Raw genomic sequence first — 16,640 nt, forward strand, 5'->3', positions numbered from 1 at the left:
CTTTCGCCTGCAGTTTAGAATACCAACTTTTCAATTGTTAATGTTCTGGAAATGGTTTGAAGAATTTGATACATAGTGAAACAACCAATAACCTAATTATCTTTAAGAAAAGGCCTATAAGCATAGCAAACAGCACAAGGGATTGCTGGCATTTGCATATGCCACTATTGCTTGCCCTAAAGAAAATAATAGCACAAGAGTTTTTGAAAACGAAATACAAAAAGAGAGAAAAAAAAAGGTTCGTACACAAACTTAGTTATTGTTTAGTCAGACATATATAGTTAGAACTCTATATGTTATCTCTCTCTGAGTTACATAATAGTCTCTGTCTCTCGTATCGAAGCACACACGTACATATCACTATATGGTACGCAAGAGAAGGCGCGAAAAATACAGGCAATGGAGACATATGTAAAGCATGTTGTAAGTAGATATGTTTAATGAACTTCAAAGATCAGGTTGCTCTTGATTTTTCCATTTCTCTAAAAATTTAAAAACTTTTGCGGGGTAATCTTTGAAAACATACCTTAGCGAGCTCGGAATGCAATATAAAACGATCGGTGTTCGGTTCCATTGACGTCACTGTACCCTTGTGTATAGACCCATCTCGCAACTAAAACATCCCAAATAGCTTTATTTAGCCCATAATCAGCAATTCAGGATAGCCTCAGAACCATTCACTGTACCTAGCCAAAAACTAGATATCCCTCATTTTTATCAAAGCATGATTTGAATGTTTGGTTGCTTGTAAATTCATTCTGGGCCTGATTAATTATATGCAGACCATAATATATGCTCGTGTTCAATGATACATTCAAACATAGGACACAAGGAGAAAGGGTTGTTCAGTTATTTATTCATGCACCTGTATATGACTGTTATGATGCAAAACATAGATATATGCATGTGTATGTTATATCTTCTTCATTCAAACATATAAAACAGACCTCAAAGCAGACATATTTCCAACTTCACTCGATCCACATGAAAACCCTTAGAAACCTCAATTTCTAAATGAATGCTTTTCTTTCTCTTTTCCAACAGCCTAGAATATGTGTCGAATGTTCAGTTGCTTCTATATGCAGCTAGAATCTAGAAATGTGTGAACCATACAAACCATAGATATATGAAGATGTACACTGCGTATCCCCCTAAGCATACTAAACCCTCAACATATTATACAATAAGTGAAAGGAGTGTGGTGTGTGAACAATCTTGTTTTTCCATCTCTACTTAATTCACACACAATCAGGGCCATCAAATGCATCAACCTCAAAACTATTTATCTTTATCATTTTCTATGAGGATTTTGTCGTACAATCAGTTGCTTGTGCATGCATCTAAATTTGAATGTCTTTATGAAAACTACGGATGTATGAATACATTCATAGTACGTATCTTTAGACGAACCTGATAGAACAATGTTGTCTTTCCTGACCCACTTAATCCCACTAACAAAATAGTGTCTGTTCTTTTCCTCCGAACCGCAGTGCGATAAACTGGCCAGGCAAAATGAAACAATAAATCACTAAAAAACTAAACAAAAAGAATAGAAACAATAATAACTATGTATCAAATAGAAACAGTGGAAGGCAGTTTTGAACCAAGGAAGAAGAGGAGGAAACAGAGAGTGGCCAGAGATACAGCTATGGTGGTACCAATCTGCAGGGGTGGGATCTCTACTCCCAACTTCTCTCCCACGAAGGGATGCAAGGGAAGATCAATGGCGTCCTTGGATATCGCCATGGCTCCTTTTCTCTGCAGGAGCCGGGAAAACAGAGTAAATTCATACTTACACACAAGCTAATGCGTGTGTATGTATGTATGTATGTATGTAGGTGTGTGTGTGTATGTATGTATGTATGTATGTATGTATGTATGTATGTATGTATGTATGTGTGACATGTGTGTGTATGTAGTGTGCATCCATGTGTGTGTGTATGTATGTATGTGTGTATATGTATGTATATATGTAGCGTGACGTGTCTAACTGCTACCAAATATTAAAGAGGGCTGATGAGGGAATCACGACCACGGATGCTGCATGGCGGAGGGTTGAGGGCGCATATGATCTGCACCGTCTGATTTGGATAAAAAAAAGTGCGCCAGTGAAAAAGTAGTTACTAGACACCCGACCCGCAGTAATCAGACACCCTGCTCATAATTCTTAGAAACCTTGTTCATAATTGTGAGACACCCTGCTCGTAATTGTCAGACACCCTGCCCAAATCAAACACCCTACCCATAATTGTCAAACACTCGACTTAGAAGGGCTTCTGGTATAAAAAGAAGCATCAACTCAATTTCATCTTCATACCCACATTGCACTTGGGTCATTGGGTGTTGTGGAAGAAGATGTGGCACAATCTGGAAGATGTCGATAGTACGAAGATGACCAGCGAGGTGCTCTATTGTGATCCACTTAATAATGATGCAACAAGCACTTTTAAGAGTCTAACAAAGATGGCCATATTGACCATATGTAACGGCAACAACTATTGCATCCTAACGGAGGGTCAACATCACCAAGTGCATATCGCAACCCAACCCAATGGGTGGGACTATGGATATTACATGATGTAGACCATTTGGATGCTTGTAGAGGAGTTCATCCTAGGTTTTGCATCTTTCGATTTTGTAAGTACGGCCTGACATGTGGATTGCATGGAACTCTTATAAGTAATGTGTGAGTTCTTATAGTCACACCTTTTTTACAAGGTACTGAGAAATTGTTTGCATATGAGGACGTTCAACTCCTTCGGACAAACATGGCGAAATGGGCTCGAAGGATTTTGGGATTTCCGATTTCATAGCCATGATTGTTTTTGTATATGCCTCGCTATTTATATGAATCAACCAATTTTATATATGAAGTTGCCTTCGAAATGTATATGAATCAACCAATTTTGTAGAGACCACATTTTGTATATGCCTTGGATTGTATATGAAGGCCACATTTTGTATACTCTTGATCATGTATATGAATACAATCTTTTGCACATTTTATATATGAATATACTCTTTGGCACATTTTGTATGTCATAAATATTTGGTGTGTATGGTAAACATGTATGGAAAAATGTATGAAGATCATAAGTACGAAAAAATGCATTGATCATGCACAACAGACATAGATCATGCCACCCTGTGGATAATCAGATGCCCTACCGATTAATCAGACACCCTACTAGTTTCAAATACCCTACCCATTAATCAGGCACCCTACTAGTTTCAGATGCCCTACCCATTAATAAGACACCCTGCTCATAAATCAGACAACCTACTAGCTTTAGGTGCCCTACCCATTCATCACATGCCCAACTAATAACAAAGGCCATAATGATCGGTGCTAACTACATGTAATGATGGTTTCCAATAATCAAATTAACGTCCAAATAAATAGCTTGATAGCACTCATTAGCTATAATCATACTCATTTTCCCAATTGAGCATAGAATAATCACACTAATTTGAGAAAAATACATATAAGCTTCCCAATTTGACAATTATCCATTATGAGTTTAATCATGTAGTGCTTGGCAGGAAGATTTCCTTCGTGCCATCATGATGAACTATGAAGTTATCTCAATTTTTGCAATGTCAAAGGACAATCCAATCATGCCTCTTCATACTCCACAAGTTCTAAGAACAATAATGAGTCTTCTACATTTGAACAGGAGGACGAGGCGGTGGATCCCGTCATGTATTGTTCCCCCCGGTATTTTTCGTTTACAAGAGGTACATATGACTTTATGGTTAATGATTTATTAGGGAACATTAAGGTAACATTGGAAACATTATGTGATGTCCCAAGGGGTGCACCTCTCAATCTCCATGCATGGAGGCACATGAAGAGTCGAATCATGCTTCAAAATGAGAATGACATCTACCTTAAGGCATCTTCTAACCTTCAAGTGATATACCAAGAGAAATGGAGGGAGGTAGTATTTGCATCACATGGTGTCACATCACATCACCCAGGTAGTACAACACTTTTCTCGCTCCTTGTTCCCATACCGGGAAGTCCTTGTGTGCCGGCTCCGACACTACCTCGTTTGCTCCTTCGACATAACTCTAGTACCCGTGTCCAAGTAGGTATTGGTGCATCTTGTATGACCAAGACATGTAGTTGTTCTTGTTGCGCTTCTCTGTTGGAAGCGAGCTTGTTATACTTCTATCCAACTTCTTCTTTTGTCTGTTCTTTACCAGAGGCTAGGGTCTGTCCGAGTTAAGCGTTTGTCGGGAATAGAGGATGTTCTAACCCTCGCACTTTGATACCATGAAAAGAATAGTGTGCGGAAGCTTGTAGACACAATTGGCTCAGCCGGATAACAATAGAAAACAGAACTAAGGTTTAATGGAAAGCTTGAAGATACACACAGAGAGTACACGGGAGAGACATAGAGAGTAGAACAATAAAACTCTATTTCAAAATAAACTCAATACTCTATACATACAATGTGCTCTGTGAGCACTTTTTATACAAATCCTTAAAAGGACTAACAGAAGTACTGACATGTACTTCAATGCTCGTATTGAGTGACTGACACTAACTCCTAAGAATATACCTATGTACTAGTCTAGGACCGTAGGCCTCTAACGACCTACCAGTTACATCGATTTGGCTCTTCATTTTGGATACCGATTCCGGCTCTTGGCTTATTCAGCCAATCTGGATCATGTTGAGCTTGTTCGCTCAACAATCACTTTGTATCGGGACTGTGCAACTTCAGGGAAGCTTGGCCTAGAGAAGATCTCCACAACCGACAACATATCAGATAGGATGACCAAGTGTCTCACAATTGACCAATTTCAATCATTTTGGCACCAAATGGGTTGTTTCTTTGATCTTGCTCTACCATGCTAACTCAGTGATCTTCTAAGCATAGATGTTGTTCTTGTCTGCACTAACGGTCTCAGACTCCAACAACCACCTCTATCAATGGATGTGTCAACTCATGCATTGCATGATGGAATCTGTGTTCAATGCGATGTGTGAGGAGTTAAAGGTAGAGTATGTGGACAAACCCAATGTTTGGCAATATATCGAAGGAGGATGGTGTGGATTAGCATGTGCGTGGAGAAAACAATGACCCATGTTTGGTAGATTATTCAACTATGGACATGTTGACATTACCATTATTGTAGAGAGACATGTGCAATTTATCAAGTATATCGCCTTGTGAGGTAGAATAAACTGATCTATTATTGATATAGTGCATGTCTTGATCAGGGATAGTGAAACTGATGCTTGCATCGAAGGGACTGTCATTGAATGGTACATGCAATGACAAGAAATATGTGAGAGTGGTAGGTTTGTGCCCCGTGCCGAAACAAGTGAGGTGATCCATTTCCTACGCATGTAACAAAGAAGACGATGCCCTCAACATCTCTTTCTGAATGCCACAATGTTGCCCCCAAGGAGTTCATTGTTTCCGAAACTGTGTGACGAAAGGCATACATACATACATACATATACACACACTATAGATGGATTGAGTTCAGTCATCATCCAAAGAGACGGATTAAGTATATGTTGTGGATTGTGGCCAATTTCAAACACTTGATCGAAGGCCGGGAGACTATGACAAGTCAAAGCATCGTGTGTTATTTAGGAGCATTTGATCCCTTCATGGTGTGGAAGGATATGGTGTCAGGGGTATTTTGGTAATTCTTATAAACTTGGGGGGCGGGCGGGGGGAGGGTATTTCTGTGTAAATACCCAAATTTTGGTGGGTGCCCCCACATATGGCTATGGCTATGGCTATGGCCATGGATCAATCGTCATCATCTTTCACACTTCTTCTTCCACAACCCTCCTGTGAGGATGGATCTTCGCCTCTTATGGTCTCGTAGCTCTCCATGATCCCCGTCAGAACCATGGAGTAATCCTAACACAACGAAGGTAAACTTTCATCCTTTTCTTTATCGTCTAATCGTTTATTATCTTATGGTTCCTCCATCGTTTCTGTCACAAATTTCTCCTCAGATAGAGAGAGAGAGGGGGGGGGGGGGAGAATGAACTGTTACTTATGTGAGAGAAGAAAAGATGACATAATGTGAACGATGATAATGATGAGCTCATAGTGTATGGTCTCATCAATTCTATGTTAAGAGATAATCAGTTACTTGTAAGACAGGAGAAAAGATGGAATGCTTTGAAGGAAGAAGATGACGAGTATATAATGTATGGTCCTGGTCTGATAAGATGTGTTTTGAAAGATGATCATCTATTTGTAATTGAAAGGAGAGGATGGAATGAAGTGAAGGAAGGCGATGATGACCACAGAATGCATGGTCCTGTTAGTTCTACTTTGAAAGACAATAAAGACAGCCAAATTCTTATACGACCAACGAAATGTTGGAATGATGTGAAGGATGATGAGCACACAAGCTATGGTGTGAGATCCACTTTGAAATATAACAAAGAGGACCAATTCCCTATAAGAGAGAAGAAAAGACGGAATGGTGGCAAAAATGATGACGAGCCTTCGAAAGATAACCAGTTCTTTGTGAGAGAGAAGAAAGGATGGAATGATGTGAAGGAAGAAGATGAAGAGGACCACATGCATTGTGATAAAAAACTCAAGGACCGATCTGCCCTTTTGAAATTAATTGATGCTTGCAGTAAACGAAAAGAAGTCGATAAAGGCCATAGGATACTTGCCTACGTTTCTAATAGGAATTCACTCCAAAAAGATGTTTTCCTTTGCAATGCACTTATTAGTATGTATGTCAAATGTGGTAGACTTGCAAAAGCTCAAGAAATACTGGATGGAATTCCAGTAAGGAATGTTATATCTTGGAATAACATTATTGCCGGATATGCCCGAGATGGGATTTGTCAAAAAGCTTTTGATTGCTTAAAAAGAATGAGAGAGGAGGGTGTCTCTCCGAATGCTGTGACCTTTACCTGTATTTTAAAAGTATGTAGTATCATGCGCTCAATTGATAGAGGAAAAGAGATACATTGTGAGGTCACTAAGAAGGGGCTCTTGAGAAAAAATGTTGTGCTTGGGACCGCCTTGATTGATATGTATGCTAAATGTGGTGAACTTGAAACTGCAAGGGAAGTATTGAACCAACTTTCAGAGAAAGACGTGGTCTCCTGGACTGCTTTGATCGCTGGATATGTCCAACATGGGTTCTATGATGAAGCTCTCTGTTGCTTCTCACAGATGAAAGCAGAAGGTCTCTCTCCAAACAAAGTCACATTTTCATGCATTTTGAAAGCTTGTAGCAGCATAAGATCGAGTGAACAAGGACAAGAGATACATGCTGAACTCAACAAACAGGGCTTATTGGAAAAAGATATTGTGCTCGGCACCACATTAGTGGACATGTATGCCAAGTGTGGCATGCTTGAAAAAGCACAAGAAGTATTTGACAGTCTTCCAGTTAGGAATATTATTTGTTGGACTGCACTTATCACTGGGTATGCCCAACATGAGCTTGGTAATGAAGCTCTAACTTCCTTTGCACAAATGCAACGTGAGGGTTTCTCTCCAGATGCTGTGACGTATGCTTGCATCCTAAAAGCTTGTGGAAACATACGATCAATAGAGAAAGGGGAAGAAATTCATGCTGAGATCACCAAGCAGGGGTTATTGGAAAATGATATTGTACTTAGGACTGCACTAGTTGACATGTATGCCAAGTGTGGTGCAATGGGAAAGGCTCGGAAAGTGTTTGATGAGATTATAACACCAAACGTGGTATGTTGGAATGCACTAATTTCTGGGTATGTCCAACATGAGCTTGCAAATGAAGCTTTACACTGCTTTACCCAAATGCGAGCCATGGGTCTCTTCCCAGATGCATTCACTTTCACTTGCATTTTGAAAGCTTGTGGCAGATTAGGCTCAGCTGAGAAAGGTCAAGAGATTCATATTGAGGTCCGCAAGTGGGGGCTATTGGAAAAAGATCCTGTACTTCGTAATGCATTGGTAGACATGTATGCAAAATGTGGTATGTTTCTAAAAGCACAAGAAGTATTCGATGAACTTCCAACACAGAATGTTGTCTCTTGGAATGTGTTGATCACTGGATACACACAACATGGGTTTTCTGATGAAGCTTTGAATTGCTTCAGACGGATGCAAGATGATGATGTCTCCCCCGATGAAGTTACCTTTGCTTGCATTTTGAAAGCTTGTGGCAGCATAGGATTTGCAAACAAGGGGAAAGAGATACATGCTGAAATAAACATGCAAGGCTTATTGGGTGAAAATGCAGTTCTCGGAACTGCATTGGTGGACATGTATGCGATGTGTGGCATGATTCACAAAGCTGAAGAGATTTTTGGCGAGCTCCCCATACGAGATGTCATCTCATGGAATGTACTTCTCTCTGGATATGCGCAGCTTGGTCAAGTGAAAAAGGTTTTTATTTCATTAAATAAGATGTTAGCAGAAGAGTCTGTGCCAGATGCTATTACATTTGTTATTTTGCTATCTGCTTGCAGCCTAACAGGTCTTGTAGAGGAGGGACAGGTGTACTTTTATGCTTTGAAATCTATATACTATTTCACTCCAAGCTTGGAACACCATACTTGCATGGTAAACCTTTTTGGCCATACTGGACAGCTCAGCAAAGCCATCATGGTCATTGAGAATGTCTGTGAAACCGATTGTATTCAGCTATGGTCAGCTTTACTAGGCTCTTGTCAAAAACATAACTCTTTAGATGTTGGGAGATGGGCCTTTGAACAGTCAGCACAGTTGGATAAAGACAATGCTGCTGCATATGTTTGCATGAGTAACATATATGCAGCTGCTGCCACACAAAAGGAGCTGTAGCATATTATGGTAGCATAGAATGATTACAAGAATCCATTTCACAAAAATCTGGGATAGGATTTGCATGTGCAATTGCACATGACGAAGTGATCAGCATTGTTTGCTAGTCTTATCAGATCTTGAATGGATTGTGGAAATATTTCATTGACCAGCCACTATTTTTCTCATAAGCAGTCAGTGAAATGTATAAAGATTTCCATTTCTCTTGCAATCAGTTCAAGATATCAGAGATTCAATGATATTCTTTGATCACTTCCAGGATGTCTATATTATTGCTGATATGATCAGTTCTTTTTTACCTCTCTAAAAAGAAGAAATGAAACATGATTACATTCAGCCAACACAACGTCAAAATTAAGACCGAAAACTTCAATTTGTTGTATAAAAGCAACTTTGCAAACCCTGTTGTGGGTCTGAAGGACATTCAATAGTTAATCGCAGCTTCTGAAGAGCCCTATAATTAGAGCTTTCAAAACAAAACCTCCAATTTACTGTATAAAAGCAACTTCAAGAACCCCATTGTAGGTCTGATGGACAATAAGTTAATCATAGCTTTTGATGAGACATATGAATAGAGCTTCAAAACAAAGCATTCTACTGAGCAAGCTTTTCTATAGGCCTTGAAATCGCATCATAACAGAGAATTTGAGCATGGCCATTTCCCTGTTCCTTCTTTAAGGCTCAATCCAATCTTCATATATTTCCAAGCTCACATCTTTTACCATCACTTTCTGATTCTCACCTTTCATCGTGAAATCAGCTTCGGAAGATCTATTGTGCAAAAAAGAACAGTGAAGTGAGGACACCAAAAGGCTTCACTGAAATACCCACAAGTTTTTATTTATTTCTGTAAGTGCAATCCATAGTTTCGTTAATTTTGCAGAGAAAGAAAGAAGATTTAACATTGTACAACTGTTTGATGGTATATAGTAGCATTTGAGAAAAATGAAACTGGAGGATATTCATGAATTTATTACCTGTCTCCTTCCTTCTCTGTATCAGATATTAGATGAAATTTTGTGAAGTCTTCTGCCATCTCTTCACCCCCCTCCACTGGAGGATCATATTCATGAAGAAGTCTTCTCCATTTCCGAATTTGCCCATCCCAACTACGCTTGCTGCAGACTTGCTTCGCATTCGGTGTCTGAGGATCTGATTTTTTCCTCTTGTCCCTAAGTCAAGGATAATGCAAACAAACTTTCATTGAGTTTTAGCAACACAATACATCATCAAGTCACAACCCATTGTGACCGCTTCATAGCCAAAAGCAAAACTACAGTAAGGTTTCTAGTCCACAAGCAGATTCCAGCGCTCACCTTGGAACAGTTTCAATATAGCGCTCATATCCAAGCGTGTTCTTCCCAAATTCAATTTGACGTTGCCTCTGATTCAGACGATGACCATCAATCTCCTGCGGTGCTGCTCTAAACACTGGACATTTGCAGACCAGAATACATGCACAAGTGATTAGATCGAGAAAATAACATAATTCCACTGAAAAATGCACCTATTTGTTCAAAAGAAATCACCTGGCTGAGAATTGATTAGGAATTTGTTAGTAACATCAACAAAAGCAGTCAAATCATTCCCTGATTTTGCTGTTATTTTCATTACATCTTCATTAACTGCAGAATTCTTCGTGTTTGGAGTTCCCATATCTGTCTTCCGACCATTCACATTTGCAATCTTGTCTTCTATGATGGCTTTTACACAACAAACATCAGAATCAGATTTTGATTCTATTACAGTTTTGGATTCTGAAACTTCATTCTCAGAAGGAAGCTCTCCTCTCAAGTCCCTGTCCATATATTCTAAGGGAGATCCACCATCATCAGGACTGATGTTCCCATGTGCAGGGGCCTTATCAAATTCACCATTAATACTACACGAGTCACTGAATAGCAATTGTGCTAACATCTTATACTGATCTTCTGATCCCGTAGAATCCACGCCATCATTCATATTTTCTGTGTCTAGACCAGTAGGAAGAGGACGTTGTTTCTCTTCTGCAGGACAGGCTCCTGTTAAATTATCAATCCCCCCACATGATTCATTGGCGGAAGATTCTTTTCGTTTCACTGCATCGAGAAAATTTAATCTCTGAACAAGAGACCCACAATTCCCATAGCCAGAAGTCGACTCCATCCGTTGTTCTTGTTGAACCAAAGAAGGACTAGCAATGCTCTTTCCAGTCTCAGTTTCTGCACAGTTATTGCGACAGAATCTTGGCCTTCTCTTGATAACATACAGATCAGGAGACCTAATACCAGGATCAGATCGTTTGGCCCCTGTAGTGTGGTGGATTTCTGCATGCTCATAATGATGAATCGACCTAACAGCGTTTCCACTATCAAAGGAATGGTGATGTGGTTGAGAAGACTTGTGATTATGTTTGGATTCTTCTGCACATTCTCTTTCCTGGGTTGCAATGTCCTGGCGCCTTGGGGCATAACATCTGGAGGACCGAAACAGACCGTTTCTGGTTCTGGTTCTGGTTCTGGTTCTAGTTCCACCAGAGGAGGAACTCATCGATCGGTCTTCTTCTGGGGAGAGCGAAGCTTTAGAAGTTTCTACCGAAGCTCCCTGGTGGGGTCGTCTGGAACAGTGATCGTGCGGAGGAGGATGAAGAGGAGGCCACATCTGAGGGCTGAGGTCAGCCCTAGGAGGAGGAGGAGGAGATCTCATGGCGATTAGTTGAGGAGGAAGAAGACGACTCGATCAGACAGACAGAGAGACAGAAGAATGAGAGAGGGAGAGACAGACAGACAGATTAAGAAGAGGGGAGGGGGACAGGAAGACGCGATCGAGAGTTTGAAAGCTTCCATCATTTCTCACTCTCGGATTCTCCCGCCAAAAAAGCCGAGCTCCCGCCAAAAAACACAACAAAAAAAATCGATTTTTCCCGCCAAAATTTCCTCTCCGAATGGCCTCCTCCAATTTAACATACATAGTGCATGCCGTTTTTTTAGCACACCACCCCCTTTTAGCACACATGTAGCTAAGCCAACCCAAATGGGTAACATACCTTTGTGTCTTCTATATAAATTGAACAAGAAAATAAGAAGTTAAACAAGTTGGTTTGGATTCCTTCTATGTGCATTTCACATCATTGGTGGAGAAGTGGGGTGAAATTTTAGCCACTACCACCTCATTCATGACGTCCCAATTCCCTCTCGTCGCCTCTGAAGCCAATACCCCCTATGCAGCCTGAGTTTCCCGCAACCTCATATGACCGGTCACCCACCCCCCTTCCAAATGGAGCAGCTCCTGCAAGTCCCCTCTCCAACATCATTCTATGTGCATTTCACATCATTGGTGGAGAAAGAGGGTAAATTTTTTGTTGAGATATCAAACTCAACTAGGTTTAGTTATTTAGTCAACCATGTAACTTAGTAGTTACGTAGATAGAATCTAGTTAGAAGTGTTGACTATAAAGCCTTAAATAAGATTATGTACATTCTGGATCTTCTACTCCCAAGTACATTTAATATAGGACTTACACCTTTGTACCTATATTCTCCTCACACATGTGCACCCTTGCACATGAGATCTATATATACCTCATCATGGGTATTTTTGTAACTTGATGATGCTTATTAATATAGAGAAAAGTCTTTTGCGACACTCTTGTTAATCATCCCCCATGTTGTCTTATTGTTCATAAGTGTTCTTTCTCTTTTCCTCTCGTACTCACACACACACATAATATAATCTTCCGCTACTTAATCACATACGTGATTAACTACTCACATAATTAGATACTAATTAACTCTTATTTAAATACCTAATTATTAACATGGTATTAGAGTGTGTGGTTTAGCACATCCATTAAGCCCATCCGCCTCTTTGAGATTGTGTGTTCAAGATGCCGACGACAAATCCGGCTATCTGCTACCGTATTGCCGCTACGTAGCATGTTTACGTGACCGAAGGAAGAAAAACAAAAAAGGAAGACACAACATCAACATAAACACACAAATGGGTAGCTCGCTCCCTAGTGAAAAGCTAGACCAGAGCAATTTTTCATCTTGGGAGTATAAGATGAACCAATACCTAGTCTGCTAAGGGAATTGGAGCTACATCAACGATGCACTCGAAAACAAACCTAACATCACAAACGCCAACTACCCAACATGGGAGCAAAGAGCAAGTCGGGTAATGTATTGCTTGGCAACATGTGACCACTTCGAAAAAGAAGAAGCGAGTCAGCTTCCACAAGTCGACAACTCACAAATTACGCCACCAACTTCGAATACGACGACTACGGTGGACTATTCGTAATGAGACATAGAGCGAACTCTATGATGGCCTCCAACTCCACAAGCACCTCCAACTCGGAAGACGTGTGGTTCGTCGACTCCGGTGCCTCACATCATATGACGTCACACCAAGAGTGGTTTCGTGACTTAAGAACGCCGGATCGGCCCGGCTTCATAGAGACGGGAGACGACGCCACACATCCCATTCGGCACATCAGCAATGTTCCATTCGGCAACCATGGCCAAAATAATTGCATCAAGAATGTCTTGCACGTGCCCACAATAACAAAGAAATTGGTCTCGGTTGGCCAAATCGTGGAGCAAGGCATGCAAGTTCGTTTCAACAACGAAGGATGCTTCATCGAGAAAAATGGCCGACTCATAGCTAAGGGACAAAGAGACGGTCGAATGTTCATTCTTGATTCGAATGAGGTAAAATCGGCCATGTATGCCAAAGGTCTCAAAACTGAGACAAGCATCGAGTTGGGGCACAAGAGAATCGGCCACATCAACCTCCAACGGCTTCGAGCGATGCAATGCAAGCGAGTCGTCATTGGACTTCCGACCTTTAAGTCGAAACGTGTTGACTGAGTGTGCGAAGCGTGTCAACTCGGCAAACAACATCAACTCCCATTCCTGAAGGAGAGCTACACAAGCAAATGCCTCCTCGACGTCATACACTCAGATGTATGGGGACCGACTCAAACGCCAACGATCGGCAGATGCCGATACTAGGTCACCTTCATCGACGACAACTCCCGCTACACATGGATCTTCGCGATGAAGAAGAAGAGTGAAGTGATGTCCCACTTTCGAAACCTCAAGAGCCAAGTTGAAAACGAAACCGGTCAGCACATTCGATGCCTACGATCGGATGGAGCCAAGGATCCTCCACTCCCATGTTCATTTAATATAGGACTTACAAGGTTGTACCTATATTATACTCACACATGTGCACCTTTGCACATGAGATGTATATATACCTCATTGTGGGTATTTTTGTATTTGATGATGCTTTTAATATAGTTAATTGTGCGGATATGGTGGTTGACCAAAACCGAGTCTTAAACACTCAATGGAAGAACAAAACAGAAATGGAGATTCATACACTTACACAGACAACAGAGAGGACACAAGATGTTAACGTGGAAAACCCTAATAGGGAAAAACCACGGGAGCCCACAAACTCCAACTATCACTATAAGAAGAGGATACAATGCGAGACTCAGTATCTTCACCAATCGGCGGTTACGACAGAAAACGAGTTTTGTATCTCGCGTTCTCTCTCTCCTAAGCTCTGTGTGTGTCTATACAGCAGAAAAAAATATATCAACTACTAACCACAACTACAATCACTCCAAAGTGGTTGCTCTAAGTCATATTTATATTTATAGGACTTTAGGATGATTTACAAATATAGCCATGACAGGCACATCGGAAACCAGATCTCATTCGGGTGGACCGAATTCGCAACAAGCTTCCCCTTCAGTTTAGCATGGGATGTCTTGCCAATCCGATCCATCTCCTGCACGCATCAAGCTTGTCGGCTATCAACACCTTGGTCAACATGTCTGACCCGTTCTCCTCCGCATCGATCTTCAACAATGCGAAGTTTTGATCTTCTACTCCCGGAGCCAGTGGTATCTACGTTGAATGTGTTTCGTCCTGGAGTGGTACGCCAGGTTCTTTGCAAGGTGGATAACACTTTGACTGTCGCATAAGAGACAAAATTCCTCTTGCCGGATCACTAGCTCTCCGATGAAGTCCTTCATCCAGATTACCTCTTTACCGGCTTCTACGGCCACCATGTACTCCGCTTCCGTTGTCGATAGCGCAACGGACTTCTGCAGCCTCGACTGCCACGATACAGCTCCCTCTGCATATGTCATGACATATTCGGAAGTTGACCTGCTGGTATCTGCATCAATCGACATATCCGAATTCGTGAATCCTTCAAGTTGGGGTTTTCCTTAGCCGAATCAAAGGCACATACTCGAGGTGCCTTTCAAGTACCGGAGTATCCACTTGACCGCGGTCTAGTGTTCTCTTCCCGGATTGCTCAGGAACCGGCCGACCACTCTGACAACATATCTGATATCCGGCCGGGTACACACCATTGCGTACATCAAGCTTCTGGCGACAAAGGCATATGGTATCTTCATCATCTATGACTTCTTCGTCTTGTTCTTCGAACGTTGCTTTCCGGATAGCTTGCAGTTTGCCGGAAGTGTCGACCTGATCGGTTTAGCATCTGACATGTTGAACCTTTGATGCACCTTTGTCACGTAGTTTTCTTATGACAGCCACAACTGCTTCTTTGACCGGTCTCGGATTATGTGCACCCCTAGGATCTATCTCGCCGGACCCATATCTTTCATTGCGAATGACCAACTCAAATCCTTCTTCAACATTCCGATTTTGATATTGTCCCGTCCGACGATCAACATGTTGTCCACATACAATAGTAGTATCAAGAAGTCTCCTTTGTCGAACTTCTTCACAAATATGCAGTGGTCAACCTGCATCTTGTGGTATCCTTGGTCGGTCATGAAGGAGTCGAACTTCCAATACCATTGCCGGGGAGTTTGCTTCAGTGTGTATAATCTCTTCTTCAACCGGCATACTAGGTGCTCCTTCCCTTTCTTGATGAATCCTTTCAGTTGTTGTATGTAGATCTCTTCTTCGAGGTTGGCATGTAGGAACGTTGTCTTGATGTTTAGTTGCTCTACCTTGAGGTCCATGGTTGCTGCTATGCTCAACATAGTCCGGATGGATGTCATTTTTATTACCAGGGCAAAGATCTCATCGAAATCCGTGACTCCTTTCTTTTGTTGGAAACCCTTCACAACAATGCAGGCTTTGTACCTTGATGAATTTCCGGCGTCTCCCGGTTTCAGCTTGTACACCCACTTGTTCCAGAGTGCACTCTGTCAAGGCCTTAGCTTGACAAAAGAAGTCTATTGAACAAGAGAGGAAAAGAAAGAGAGAACAATGACTATATTTTATTATAATAGGAAAATATACAAGAGCAAGAACTAGAATATTTGCCAAAGACTGGTGTTGAACCAGAATGGTTCTAACAATACAATATGTCCTATTTATATATAGGAGTAATAGGTGCCCCTTGGATGTTTGTAGGGTCATGATACCCTTTGGGATATTGAAGGGTCATGGCACCCTTTGGGATATTGAAGGGTCATGGCACTCTTTGGATATTTATAGGGTTACATTATCAATATTATAATAAAGTAAATTATAATATCTTTATGTACAACATATATAACCGCTTATGCCATAGGTCAATGTCCGACTCGACCTTCTGCCCTTTCGCAAACATAGCGGTGCCCACATTGTTGGTTTCATGGATAAACATCCTCCCTTCACAGTGCCCTTGCACGATTACTTTGCCTTCCTCTTCTATCAAGCACCCTAGATGCGTGAATCGAACTTGGATTCCCTGGTCGACAATCTGACCGACCGACACCAGGTTCTTCGTTATTGTCGGGATGTGCAACACGTTCATGAGTTTCCCTTTCTGCCCGACGTGGCTGAGGGGAACTTCGCCGACATGTTCGATGGTATG

The 16,640-nt window shown here is 41.2% G+C and overlaps 3 protein-coding genes across 3 annotated transcripts; 1 reads left to right on the plus strand and 2 right to left on the minus strand.

Moving 5' to 3' along the window:
* Nucleotides 1–6: 6 nt before the first annotated feature.
* LOC147848825 (uncharacterized) lies at nucleotides 7–1,815 on the minus strand. Its single transcript, XM_087338068.1, has 3 exons — nucleotides 1,605–1,815; nucleotides 1,411–1,499; nucleotides 7–613 (listed from the first exon to the last, which is right to left on the minus strand). The coding sequence occupies exons 1-3, from the start codon at nucleotides 1,744–1,746 to the stop codon at nucleotides 491–493; spliced, it is 354 nt and encodes a 117-aa protein (XP_087194194.1). The 5' UTR covers nucleotides 1,747–1,815; the 3' UTR covers nucleotides 7–490.
* Nucleotides 1,816–5,786: 3,971 nt separating this feature from the next.
* LOC147848826 (pentatricopeptide repeat-containing protein At2g03380, mitochondrial-like) lies at nucleotides 5,787–10,619 on the plus strand. The gene has a single exon (XM_087338064.1). It carries the CDS (start codon nucleotides 6,108–6,110, stop codon nucleotides 8,796–8,798), a length of 2,691 nt encoding a protein of 896 aa, XP_087194190.1. The 5' UTR covers nucleotides 5,787–6,107; the 3' UTR covers nucleotides 8,799–10,619.
* On the minus strand, nucleotides 9,147–11,548 carry LOC147848827 (uncharacterized). The gene is made up of 4 exons (XM_087338066.1): nucleotides 10,328–11,548; nucleotides 10,115–10,229; nucleotides 9,776–9,970; nucleotides 9,147–9,569 (listed from the first exon to the last, which is right to left on the minus strand). Exons 1-4 carry the CDS (start codon nucleotides 11,481–11,483, stop codon nucleotides 9,473–9,475), a joined length of 1,563 nt encoding a protein of 520 aa, XP_087194192.1. The 5' UTR covers nucleotides 11,484–11,548; the 3' UTR covers nucleotides 9,147–9,472.
* Between the last annotated feature and the right edge of the window lie 5,092 nt (nucleotides 11,549–16,640).

The sequence above is a fragment of the Azolla caroliniana genome, unplaced genomic scaffold, assembly GCF_043228905.1.
Source record: "Azolla caroliniana isolate FFs.n. ecotype wild unplaced genomic scaffold, voAzoCaro1.0.p SCAF_207, whole genome shotgun sequence".
NCBI lineage: Eukaryota > Viridiplantae > Streptophyta > Polypodiopsida > Salviniales > Salviniaceae > Azolla > Azolla caroliniana.